Genomic DNA, 14,639 nt, shown 5'->3' with positions numbered 1-14,639 from the left:
ATATATATTTTTCAGTTCCATAAACTGAGCGCATATTCGATTTATCAAACTTGAAACGCAATCATAAACTGGACACATATTGTGGAATTGTTCGGAAGAATAGATTTCGATCGGAATTATTTCATTTTCCTTAGAAAATATAATGGAAATCTAGAGAATAACTAAACAATTCCAATTGGAATCCATTCCGAAAGATTCGATAATACGTGCCTGAAGCTGGAAATAACATCATAAATTATATTGATCGTGAATTTAATAATGATGCTAGTAGGTATCATAGAACATTGTAAAGAATTCATCGCGAAAAATACTTAGCCTGGGTTTGAACCTAAAATTTCCAACTTTCCAGGACCGATATCTTAATGATCAAGAATTGCAGATTCAAGGTTAAGATGATATTTTTCGCAATAAGTTCTCTGCAGCGTTTTAAGATGTTTATTAGTATCATTATTAAATTGACAGCCAATGTAATTAATAATGTAATTTTCAGTTTCATGCAGTTTATGTTTGTTAAGTTTCAAGTCCAACAAGTTAAATCGGACGCACACTTTATATAACTAAAAAATATATTTGGAATTTACACATATTTAATTATTTAATTATTTACACATATAAATTATAAATATTATTAAGCACCAAGATTCTCTTTAATCAAAAATAGGATTCTTTCTCTTATTCGATTTATTTTATCAATCTAATTTACTCTTATAATTATTTTTCCAAATTGAATTGTCAAGAAAGAACATTATTTATTGCAGATTTTCAATCCTTAACATTTTTAATATTTTGTATAATTGTTCCATAAATTATAAAACTATTAAAACAGAAAATTACTAAAACTAAAAATTAAATAAAAACTGAATCTTAGATTTTGACATTATACTTCTCTTATCTTATTATTAGACGGAAATATATCATGTCATCTCATGAGGAAACTTCATCCACAAAATCATATGTATCTCTCTGCATTATACCTAGTTGTTTTTGTAATCAGGAATCTTATTTGTTACGATAATATTGTTGTAAGAAATGAATGGACTCAATTGTAATGATGAGAGAAAGGAGCCGTTTGAGTTAGAATTAGAATGAAAATTATCTTGCCTCCGTCATTACTTCGCGAGTTATATCCATGTGATCTCTTTATCTTTGTATCCGTTTTCACTGTCTAAACGTCCTACACGTTACAAGCAGTGCGCGGGTGTCTCGAGGGCATTCACGGCGAGAAATCCAATTTCAATGAAAAGGCGGAACAAGAGGTTACGACGCGAGACAAATATCGTGTTTCAGGACGATACACCGCCGCGCAGTTATGTACGTGTTGTCTGCGTAAATTCCTCAGGCCTGTCGGCTTACTCGAGAGAGAATTTAACCGTTTTATCGCGAAAACAGGGAGTATGGCGAAACCATTACTAGAATTCCGCTTGTCTTCTCGCATTCAGATATTAACATTCTTCCAATCGGATTACTGCGAGAGTCAATATTTTGAGAAAGAACCAAATAATTTTCGACAACTTATTTGTCACGATAAAGCTGTAAAATCAACGAGTAAAATCTAATCAGTACAGTAAATATGTCATTTATTTATTTAAAGCAATATTATTTTTTCTATCAAACAATCACTAGTAATTATGATCTTTTCATTGCGATATTTTTTTAATCTCATGCATGTACGGTTCGTACAATGATATCAATAATTTCCACCGGACATCCATATTTAACAGTAAATTTAATTACCTGAGTGCGACCGCTTATACCAGACGCATTAATTAACAGCAACTGTACTAAATACACGAAATTCATTACTGTTCGCTATCCGTAGGGATTAGGCTAGAAATCTAGCAATTATTTCGCAGCAATATGTCTATATCGTTTAGGAAATGATATATTAATATCATACATATACATATACATATAGATTGTCAATTTCTTTTTACTATATATGAGGTATTTTCTCATTTTCTCTTGAAAAATATTTTAAACAGAATTAAATAATTATCTAAAAATTAATAATTTTGAATAAAATTAATTAAATGCTCTGTATAATGTATATTATTATGTAAATGTCATTTCAAATAATTATTAATTATTAAATGCATAATTATCATATCATTTTTCAGAAAAGAATTAGATAAGTTATATTAGCTTATTAAATAATATTTCTATAATTTAGGTGTACAAAATTTTTAATAGTATATATATTAAAACAATAAATAAAATATACAAATAAAAATCACCATTTCACATAACTAATAAAATAAATAGTTAAATTTTAATTTTGTATAATAATATGTGTTTCGTCAAAATTTTGATTCGTGTATTTTATATCTAGTAGGAAATATTGTACGAAAATGTTATAAGCCAAATACTAGTTCAAGAGGGCCACCGAGTAACTCAACGAACTCTCATTAGTAACACGATAACGGATGTTCGAGCATTATAAACCTGTAATCTGATGTGCTAAGTAGCTGACGTATCTGTATTAACGCTGGTTACAAGAAAGCCGCCAGTAGTGCCACTTACTACATCCAATATTATGTTGCATGATTGAATTTCGTAAATTATCTATAAACGCGATAACATAATGATATGCCAAAAAGAAATCATGCATTCTCAGAAATTATATTTGAAATAAATATAGTTCAATATTTGAAATATTTATAAATATTCTTTTTTATAGAAATTTATATATAACATGTAAAATTTTTAATGGAGTTAGATTTATATGTGTAAATTAATATGCAAGATACATTAAATTTATTGTAATACTATAAAAATAATTATTAACGATACTTTAAAACAATAATTATATTTTATTTTATGTATCTAATGTGTAACTCTTCTATATTAACATGATTGGAAACGAGACCGTTTATATTAAAACTTGAAATACAAAGCGCCTTACCGAGTGTTAAGATGTTGAAAAATATAATAACATTCATTTAAATAGAATTAATTATATAGTAATTATTATATAGTAGTTAATTATATAGTATATTATATAGTAGTTCAACATCTTAACGCTCGGACTGGTAAGGCGTTTCGTATTTCAAGTTCTTCTATATTATACAATATATTAAAATGCATTGTTAAATGTATATATTGTATTATAAACAGGTCAAATATAACTCTTTCTACGTATACGATGTACGATTTTTTTAAGATAAACAATATTGAGAAGTGGTCTTTACAGTTGAAAAAAAGTAAAGAAAGAAGAAGTGCAAACAAAGTAGAAATCACTGGAACTGAAAGTAAATTTCGAGATCCACATATATCTTACCATCCATATATACCTTCAGTACAATAATTATTGCTGGAGACATTGTCGACAAACGTAGCTTAAGAGAGAGAAAGAGAGAGGGTAACTTCTAGAAAAGTTTGATTTGAGAAGCGACTCTTAGTCAAAGTTTTCGGGAAAGCAACTTAGGGAAAAGGACAAGTTCAGCTTCGGATAGTTAGAAAAAGACCCACGCGTCTAGTTCGACCCGTGTTTGATGACAAACTTTTCGCTTGGTATAAACTCCAGATTGAACCGTAAAAAGAGTAAGAAATAATATTTCAATTATGATAATATCAGATCGATACAAACGATGAATGAATAATTTTCGATCGCAATTCAAGATGCGATCGAAAAGCGTGAACAAAACATTTTGTTTTTTTCGTAATTACCAAAGAAAATCACGTATTCGGGATAATTTAAATTTAAAATTTAGCTTCATTTTAATGTGAAATTTAAATTCAGCTTTATCGGCGTATATTTTTCAATATATACGGACTGATTAATCATTCAATGACTGTATTTGTGATATTACTGTAAAAATATATTAGTGTTTTATTTTATCACATATACAATATTCACGTAAATCAACGTGCGATGAATTTACATGAACATGTTTATGTTAGACGAGACCGTTCATTTTTGTTTTCAGTTTGTTTAAAAGTGAATACCATAAAAAAACATCAATTTCAGAGGAAACCGTATTTTTATTATTTTATTGAGTCGTTAAGTCATCGTGCAAAGAGTACTTTAAAATAAAACTATCCTGCAAAGTAAACAGTTGTCGAGATGCAAACTCACCAATTTTGACGACCGAAGGCAGCGCATCGAGCACCAATGGCAGCTGAAGCAGCTGAAGAACAAAGATAGAGGCTACCAGGCAGCCCAGATTCATAGCTCATCTCGGAAGCCCTCCGCAGCAGCCTCTCGGTGACCCCTCACACAAACACTACCGCACAAATTATGTGGTGAATAGGGTTTGACGTTTCTACGCACACGTTCACCTATACATACAAAAATGTGAATATTATTTATATTTATTAGAGATGTGTCGTGTGGCTCCATAAAAGAACGATTCGTAATCAATTGCGCATTTAATATATGGTACACAAAAAAATTTCGTAATCCTAACGGGAGTTCTAGTGCAGAGGATATCTTTAGATCGATAGTCGGTTCTTATTTTAAAACCGTCTTAGGTAACGTCTTAAGATGCTAATACAGCCTTCTGATTGATTCATGACATTTTAATTGTATTTAAAACGATTCTAAAAATCTTACTATAAATACCGCCTTTAGATTTCGGTGACTCTTTGATTCTCAAACATATAGGAACTGATGGTCCTACCCATTCCCCTATTGCTACTACATGTTTATTATTCGAACATACGTAAAATGTACCGCTACTGCAATCACTGCAATTGAAATTAATATTATAATTAAATTTCATAAAATAATTTTAGTTATAATCTTTTAACATGTATATTCAATTATATATTATAATCTTTATAATATATCTATAAAATAAATCTGAATTATATGTGCAAATACAGGAGAGTTTTGTATCTATTACAGTTCAGTCAGTTTCTGTTTAAAGAAAAAAGAATTTTTTACTGGTACAATTAATTAAAAGTTCGCGTTGAAACAGACTGGAGATAGAACATATGCGCAATGTTGCCCTTTACTGCGCGTAAAATTCATAAGGGCTGGGCATATCCTACTACATGCGGAATACATTTTTCAACAGAGAAAAAAAAAGATTTCCAAGCATTTTTCCAGCAAACAAAAATTTCCTGTTTTGCATAAACGATGTTTGAAACGTTTGATTCGCCGACAGGTATTTCTTGCTCGAGATGTTTCTAGGTGATATTTCAACTAGGCAAACGATTCTTGCTGAAAAATATGTACATCGCCTATACACAGAGTATTGTTCATGAATTCCTGTGGCATAACGCGGAAAACTTAGCGTCACTCATACTATTTTACGTTCCAAATTTCAGTGGCGCTCGGCCAAAGGGTTGGAGAGCGAGATGTCTACTCGTGTATCTTCACGTTTCTAGCAATCGTGACACGTGCAACCAACATTTTGGGCAAGGAATACTAGTGAGAAAATGTACTGGCAGCATTTGTATTATTTCAAGGAATTTATATAATAAATCAGATCATATATATAAGTTATGATAATTTGTACTAATTAATTTTTATACGAGAGTTTTATAGCATATTCTAGTTCGAAACTTTAAACTAATATTAATGCAACTAATATTCATCACAAATCATTGAAAAAAATATATTTAAAGGAATTAAATATTATAAATTAAATGTTTAAAGTATTCAAATCTTCTCTTTACTTATACAATAATATAAATTTATAATTGTTTAGAGAATAATCTGAAATAATGGTTTATATTTAATATTTTATGTGAACATCCTATAAGAATAAACATCGCATTACAACGTATGGATGCAATATGAAATGCGAGAATCATTTATAAAATTTTATAGTAAAAATGTACAAGCGGTGGAAACACAAAATCACATAATGCATTTATTCTATTTTGAATGTAACATGCATTCGATGCTTTCATGTTTCATTAAATCAATACAATGCATACATATTATTGTATAAAAGAAAATTTAAAGGTACCAATAACATTGCAATGCATTTATTTTTTATCATAGCCAAGCAACCGAATTTTTTTAGACTCGTTTCGTCAAATTTTCAGTTTAAGTCAACGAAATTAACTGTCTCCATTTCCATATGCATCATCTATGCTTTACGAGCAAACAAAACCGAACGACTTTACTTGACAAACTTTGCATTTCTCTTCTTGCTCAAAGTGTTTCTTGCTCGCCGATGCTGTCTCGTGAATCAATAAAATTACGAAATAACCGCGATGTTTTGTCATCGGGTGTACGCTCGCTGGCAGAGACCACCGGTATTATTTGATTTTAATTCAATGTCATGATTTCTTTGCAAAACAAGGAACAGTTTGCGATACTTCTCGCACGGTTTCCTCCGTAGACATCGTTGTCGTCGCAGTGGTATTAGAAGAAACAATGACATGATATTTAATTCGTAATGTCGCGCATTCGTCTGCGAGGAATTCCGCAGACTGTCTGGCGACTTTCTCGCAAATTCCTGATAGATATATTCTCATACAGTAATTCTTTCATTCGGCTCTATTATAAGAAAGTGGATTTCTTCCATCTTCCAATGCGGAAATCCGACCCGAATAATTGTGAATCTTTTATTTAGTCGCAGAAGAAAAAGCATCCTAAGGCTAGCAATAAATCTCATTAGAAATATGACTGTATGTTGAAATAGATAATTTTTTTTTACTAGTTAAAGAGAGCAAGAAGATGGAAGATACCATTTTTAAGATGTAATTAATTTAAGATTATTAAGATTATTGCTGATTAAAACAAATTTTTATTTCATGAGATATTTCTGTCTTATTAACATTTCCAATTATAAGTTACTCAAAGTTTATACGATTGAAAGAAGATAAAATCGTGAAAAAAATTTCTTTTAGAATACACGCATAATGAATTCGAAGTAAGAGAAACGTTATCGTAATTGGAATGCTGAAGTAATTAATTCATTTTCCTCGCAAGGTGCCATACTATTTGTAATCTCGCAATTAGCACGTCGGAAGAGGTGAAGGACCGCTAACATCTGGAGTGAAAATATATCAAGTTCTCGGTTCCGTCGCCTCGTAGAAGACTCCTTTGCGGGAAGAATGAGAAGATTGTTAAGCCAAAATCTTCCGGGAATTTAGTAAGATTCGCTCTACGTCGCATCCAGGTTGCCTTAATCGCGTCGCTTTATTCGACGATAATTCGTCGCGGCTATAGAAACGCCTTAATGGCATAGAAGAAAAAGCAGCATGCAAGTGTGCGCGCAAATAAAACAAAAATGAAGGTGAGAGAGAAGACGGTGAAGAGTTAGTGAAGAGCGGAACAACGCAGAGAGAGAGGGGGGAGGAGAGGGGGGGAGAGGGAGCGGGAGAGAGAAGAGGGGGAGAGGGAGGGGGAGAGAGAGAGGAGGAAGGAAGGAAAGAGAGGGAGGGAGAGAAAGGCAGTGCTTTAAATATATATATTTCTACTCCCTTCTCTCTTGTAGCCGTCCGCCATCTTTGGTGATTTATGGTCGTTTTAAAACATCTTCACGATATCGTATCACGCCCACTCGGGAAGAAAATAGAAGGAAAGCGGCTTATGCTGGTCCCGAGACCAAGAATTCTCGTTAACACCATCATTTTCATCACCTCCGATATGTGGATTATACGAGAGAAATCGCTTACTAAGGGGCGTATCTCGTTTTTTTTCCCGTCTTTAATCATTTCTTCGTGGCATTTTACGACGTATTTAGATCAATCGATTTTCGATCTGACCGAGCAATAGGTGAGCATCGTCAACGTTCGTCAGATCTCTAATTGAAATATTTCGCATACCTTGTCAGAATGCAGTTTCGCGAACATACGGGTAAGTTTTACAGAAGATTTGTGATTAAACAGTCGATATAAAATCGTCACTGATATAAAATTTTTACATAAAATCTTTTTTCTCAATATATTTGAAAAAAAAAAAAAGAATATTATTTGCACACATTAATCAAGGAAGTTACGTAAAAAAGGATTTCCAATTTAGCAAATCGCTCGAAAATTTAATAAATTCACATGTAATTCCTCAGATTTTATAGTAACGCGATCTCGTCTATATAGTACGACGAGAACTCAAGTAAAGTGCATCCTATGTTCCTCTTTCCTTTTTCTCAATTTCTATCGCACCCTTTTCTTCGATTTCCTAACGTTTAATGTTTCGGATATCGATATCGTAACTTCGTATGACCATTTTGTGGCGCGATGCAATAAAATTTAATCATCCGTACTACTATCAACGAGAGGGCGAAGCTGGTATAAAAGCACACTCCACTTTAATCCATTCGTTTATACGAATGTCGTAAAAAATAGATGGCCGTTTACTTATAGAAATACAGGTAAGAACAATTAATATTTAATGTATATATAAATATTAACAATTTAAAGTAATTCACCATTCATTAAAATTTTTAATTCATATTTCAAAAATATAAATTATTACGAAATAATATTCCTCTTTATCCAAAATAAAATTAATTAAATAGAATAGTTATCAATTAATATTAAGTGGTTTATTTATAGACAAACTATAACATTCTCTTTAACTTTTAACTTAAATATATATCCACAATATTAATTATATAACTAAGCCACACTCCATTGAGATATTTAACGTAGGTAAATTGTACAAATGAATTAATTATATTGCTTTAGTTATCAAAATTATTCTTAAAAGCAACATTTCCTTGCATAATAAGGCTGTAATTATGTCACGAACATAATACACGACATAATATACGAAGTAATACAGATCCATTGTGTTATCACGAATTATAATAAATATGATATAATATTCCCGCGATATTTATTGTTAACGTAGTATACGTAATTTATTATTGTTTTACTTTCCGATACTATATATTAAACAATATTCGCATATAGAAGAAATGATTAAACTTACATGTTTAATGGCGACGATAAAATCGAAATTATGCATAAAAAAATACGCACGATTTCATTTGTATTAAAATTTAAAAAATTAATAATATGCTTCGCACTTATTCTGCTCATCATTAATTTCTATAACAATGTTCAAATAGAATTTTAATTCATTAAATTCTGCAGTGAATAATTATTACTAAATAATTCAATGCGTATAATTTAATACGTATGAAATCTAATTAAAGCAATCGGAAATGCGTTATTTTAATCTAATATGAAACGTGCATCTATTTTATAATACTGATTCGGTCGTACCTTTGTAGTTCTAATTTTCAATTGACTCTTATGATTTATGTAATAAAATAAATTATTATAAAGAATACATAAATTGAATTATATAGAGAATGAGACCCATATGTTATTTGCAATTAATTACGATAGAGCCGAATAACCTAAAAAATATACATAATAATCAATGTCATTGAAATCGTAAAAATCAATCATTTTTAACGTAACTGCAGTATTTCGTCATCACAGCGTACTGTTATGAGCAATATAAGCAAATATAACTTTCAAATTAATTTTTGGTTTGTCGTGTCAGTTTATCCAGAATAATCAATATCCATTTTATCGTTCAATTATTAATATCGTTCAATGACGACGTAATTAGGCATATTCGTCAATCAATAGCAACAATTTACATAAAAAGGTGCAATATAAATTAAAATACCTTATCATGTAGTAGTATTTAGATACAAGTTGTAAAAAAGAAAAGCAAAAGGAAATTATTGCTCGGTTGACAAGTCACATGGCAGACAACTCCAAATTATCAGAACAATTCGTTTCGGTTCAAAAACTAGTTATCGATTTTGCTAACGAACCGAGTAGGATCGCGTCGTGGCACGAAACTCACTTACCAAATTGAAATAAATGAGTTATGTATATTGTTTTCACCAATCACATCCCCGAGAATGTCGCAGAAGATTAGAAAAAAGACAAAGAGTAGCGTTGTTTTGCAGCGACTTAAAAATTGGATAAACTAGATTTTACACTGAGAATAACTATTGCCGAAATTAATCTTCCTTTTGAAACGTTTAAATATTTTAAAATATTTCAGAATTAATAGAAAATAAGTAGATATAACACTGCTTCTTGTAAAATTAATTTCAATTTAAAAAACTCAAAAATATTAAATTTAAGAAAATGTAGTCGAAATTTTAATATGTAATATTTCGATTAAAATTGCCAAAAAATTGAAAAATTCAATCCAATTTCGTAATAAATATGTAAATTTGTTTACCAATCCATTTAATATCTTTAATTTCTTGCGATCAATTTGGTGTTTTCAATCCCGCATCGGGATTATTTAATTAATTTTTAACTCTAAGGTTAATTCAAAGTATCCATAAGTCGCATAAAAGTAACGCATAAATTCACTAACTGCATTTGCTCCGCTCCGGATCGCATTGAAAATACAAGTTAATTCGCATTTCTCACGTTTACTACTTACTTGAGCTTTTAAAAAGTTTTCTATTCTCATCTTTAAGCGATTAAGTAATTAAAATGGCGTCTACTTACCGCGTTTTGCATCGCGGCTGTCGTTTACGTCCAACGACTTTCGGCAGTGGGAAAACCTCACGGAACGCTTGGAAAATCGTTGGGACGACGTCTCGAGAGACACGGAGACATTCGAAGACGTTGATTTTTAGGAATACCGGCGTGCAAAGACGTGCGTGGTCCTCGCGACGCGCGTAAACATAACCTCCGTATGTAGTGTGCGGACCGTTATCATCGCGGAAACGTAAACATACACATCCTACCGTGACAGAGGCCGGCGCGCGACTGCCGCTCAGCCGTTCGGTCGTCGACTCGCGACGTTAGCCGAACATCCCCGAGCTCCGATTCTCGCCGAGCGGCCACGTGCTCGCCGGCCAATCACGCTTGCGCTGGCCCACGTGCTCGTACGAACAGACCATGTGAGAACGATTAGCGCGCGCTTTGCTACCTTTATGGAGCAACGAGTTTTAAATGCCATTGCTCTGTTTGAAAGTAAGACTTTTAAATGCGATGCCATTTCGAAGTAACGAATCGACGAGATGCCGTTTCGAACGTTAAGCCAGAGGCACACGATGCGATTTTTCCTGCAGAGTTTTTCTTGACTATAAATTCTTTGGAAGTTTTGAAGTTTCAGTGTAGTAATAGTCGCATAAAAAAGTCACATTAAGAAAAGAAGAACGATTTGATTATTGCTGTGCTATTACAATAATTCAAAAATAACGTAAAGATATTAATAATATAATAGTGCACTTAGAACTAATCGTGATATGCTTGATTAAAAGAAATTAAATACAATTACAAATAGGAAAGAATGCAAATTAAATATTGTAATAAATATACAGCCTTGAGTGTATTATTAAATATGTATTTAAATATGTATTTAAATATGTATAAAAACTAAAAATACAACGTAATTAAAAGTGTAGCACAATCAAATACGATGTGCTTGATTAAAAAAAATAAAATACAAGAGATGAAAAAAAAAACGAATTAAATGTTGTAATAAATATATAATAACAAAATCAGAACATACGATTTTTCGTGTGATTGCATGCAATTTAATAAATTACTAGAATACACCATACAAGACGCAAAATTTTTAATAACAATTTACTACATCGCGTGCGATCTAACTAAAAAAAATGTCATATTCTTCTGAATTTATTGTTGTTATATATTTATTAAAATATTTAATTTATATTTTATTTTTTTTAACCGCATCATGATTAGTACTATACTAGCACTTTTAATAAAATTAATAACTAATATTTTCGTCATTTCTGAATAAAAAATAGCACAGGGCAATAACTGAATCGTTCTTTCTTTCCTTACTGCGACTTTTGGTACAAGAATTTCAGTATTGAAACTTTAAAACTTCCAAAGAGTATATTGTCGAGATAAATTCTACACAATAATCAAAAATATAATCAAGCATTAACTTTCGATTTAAAAGACTCTAATAATCAATGCAACGATTTGTATATGCACTGCTTTATATATTTCTTAATATAATGTACAAATTTTATTGAATAAAGAGATTTTCGTACTTATAATAAAAATACGAAAATTTATAATAAACATAGATAAAACATCTTATTTTGACACATTACTTCCATCGCTTGGAAAAAAGTTACAAAACGCGAAGTTGTATCATAGGGTAGAATAAAGGAGTTGGAGGCCGCCATATTAAGTTCTACCAGCTACTACCTGTTTTAGTAGGTCTTTCATGCTTCTCATGCACGGCTACACGCGCCGTAAACTTAAAAGACTTTTATGGCAATTTTGCTGGCGACGAACGCAGGGATCGTTGCTCTGCACCGCTTCATAAACTTCTTTTCATTATAAATTTCATGTTCCCAGACGTGCACTCCATTTCTTTCACATATAAATGGTGATTTTGGAAAGTTGAAACATTAGCGATAACAACTTTTATGAACGCAACGCACAACGCTGAACGATAAGATACTTGTTCTTATACAAGGATTATGCAAAAGCTGATATTGCTTAAACTAAAATGTAATATAACAAATATGATAGAAATACAATTAAAAAAAAAAAAGTTATGTTAGTTATTTATAGTTATTTTTATCATTGTATTCTTAAAATATCAAAGAATTTATTGAAACAACGTAAAAATATGAAAGCTCATTTGTGCATTTAAGACATATTCAAAAGAATATCAAGTAAAATCAGTTAAAACTGTTTTAGAAGAATGTCTACATTTTTTAAGAGTATGAGTTAGCCAAGACATGAACCCCATGATGGATTGAAGTCGAGTTTCCAAGTGGTTTGGCTGGAGTTGCAATCGAACATGGCGCAATAGTTGCTTACGCATCCGGAGGATGGCAGTAAACTCGATATTGCTAATATTATGTTTTTATTTTTTTGTTTAGTTTTTTTTTATAATACATTTTTGCTGTATCAGGAGACGCGGTAGTATCTCGCGCCAAGTATACTTTTCGTCAAGTCCATCCTTTGATGAGTGAGACGCTACTGCGTATCTTAGAAAGGAGGATGTATCTATAGAAATAAACCATTTTAGGCAATGTTATTAACATATACATAGATATTGAAGGAGAATTTAGTTGTTTTTTTTAATTACGATACGGATTTGGCGTACATTGACGATTTTAAATGCATATTTTTGTAAGATTCATTCAGAAGGTATATCATATATTATATATAAAATAATAAATAATTTAAAAAATATACTACGCAAAAAAAGAGGACTACCAATTGTAAGCATTTTTTCTCAAATATGCAAAGAACACTTTAACGTTTTTTAACGTTGCGATTACGTAATAGTATTTGAAGTAAAATACGTATACCTAGTGCATGGATCAAATAATTAATCGCGTTCAAATGAACCCACAATCATACCGCGCAAATAACACAAAATTCTCTTCGATTTCTGTGCAACTTTTGTGAGAACGATCCGATCCGGTACTATTTTCCCCGGAGAATCCATTTCCGGGGCGACACGGTGGTCGTTCCTAACTCGTTCGTCATCGATTCCGCGCTGATCGGAGGCCGGCGGAGGGTGAAGTTTCAGCCGTACAAATTAAAACCATTACTAATGGCATCGAGCCCCGAGCAGGAAACCCACCCTTATTCCAGAGAAATAATTCCTCGGTGCACTCGCATCGACAGCACGAGGCGGAGAATTGCACTCTTCTCTGGATGCTATGGAGAACTTTGAATGCGGTCAAACGCACCGACAGTGAAAAACGCCCGTGACCCGCCAAACGCGCGGAGAATAGCAGAGAGGAATTTATTATCATCAGACATGACGGCCGTCTCTCAACTTCTTCTTATATGTGCATAGACATTGCAAGAATTTTACTTTACTGTTATACATTTGCAGGAAAACGTCGGGAAATAACGAGAAAAATATCAATGTCTTTCACATAAAGTTAAAATATTTTATAAAAATGTCTAAAAATAACAGTTTTAGAATATGCGTTCGTATTTAAAATATATACATTTCTCATCTACAGTCATAAGTTGAGAACCTTGCACTTTCAGGATTTTCTATTTTTGCAATGCTTAATACTAGTCTGCAAATTCTGAGATCCAAGGAACTTTTACATTTGTAGATTTACGAATCTCGCTTTGAGGAACTTTTCTATTCAGACGATTGTACTATTGATATAACATGATGCACAGCTATAATTTATTGAAAAAATATTATGTAAATGTTTGAACTTGATTTCATAAAATTTAAAATTTTAGTTTACTGCGTATATATGTATATTTGTATATTTTATTAAAAAGTTGTTTCATTAAAGTTAACCCTAAATTTTAAAGTGAAATGAATGAAGAATGAATTTTCTACGATTTAATTTTTAGAACGTTTTCCACGTAGAAAAGGGACCGAAAAGAATGGGTGTGACGTCGGTCTCACGAGAGAAAAAACCGCGAGAAATTGTCGAACAGAGATGTCTTGTGGAATGTCGCGCGATCCCATCGAGCTTTTACATTAGAAGACTTTTGGACAATATCCAACACCTATAGATTTATTGTCATAAGACATAATGATGTCATTGTATATATGAATGAACGATTATAAATGGCTATTGTATTGCTAATATACATTATATACATATTATTAATACTGAGATCATTGTGTGCACAGTCAATTAAAGTTAAAAAAAATTTAAGTTGTATCTACTTTAAGTACATCTAAAAAAATTAATAAAATTAATGAGAAAACTAAAAAAATTTAATAATTTTAAACAATTGTTAAAATAATAGAACTTAATAAT

The 14,639-nt window shown here is 31.5% G+C and overlaps 1 protein-coding gene across 1 annotated transcript in view; it reads right to left on the bottom strand.

Annotated features, from left to right (window-relative positions):
- The window catches only part of LOC108756904 (glutamate receptor ionotropic, kainate 2-like), a 137,788-nt gene extending 127,144 nt beyond the window's left edge, over positions 1–10,644 (bottom strand). Inside the window, exons 1-2 of the mRNA XM_018501070.1 lie at positions 10,396–10,644; positions 4,076–4,278 (exon numbers count right to left, since the gene is read on the bottom strand). Of these exons, the coding sequence (XP_018356572.1) occupies positions 4,076–4,169 (94 nt within the window). The 5' untranslated portion in view covers positions 4,170–4,278; positions 10,396–10,644. The remainder of the gene's footprint in view (positions 1–4,075; positions 4,279–10,395) is intronic.
- Between the last annotated feature and the right edge of the window lie 3,995 nt (positions 10,645–14,639).

Source organism: Trachymyrmex septentrionalis, unplaced genomic scaffold, assembly GCF_001594115.1.
Source record: "Trachymyrmex septentrionalis isolate Tsep2-gDNA-1 unplaced genomic scaffold, Tsep1.0 scaffold13, whole genome shotgun sequence".
Lineage (NCBI taxonomy): Eukaryota > Metazoa > Arthropoda > Insecta > Hymenoptera > Formicidae > Trachymyrmex > Trachymyrmex septentrionalis.
The sequence above is the reverse complement of the archived record's forward strand: the minus strand, read 5'-3'. Positions and strand labels throughout refer to the sequence as shown.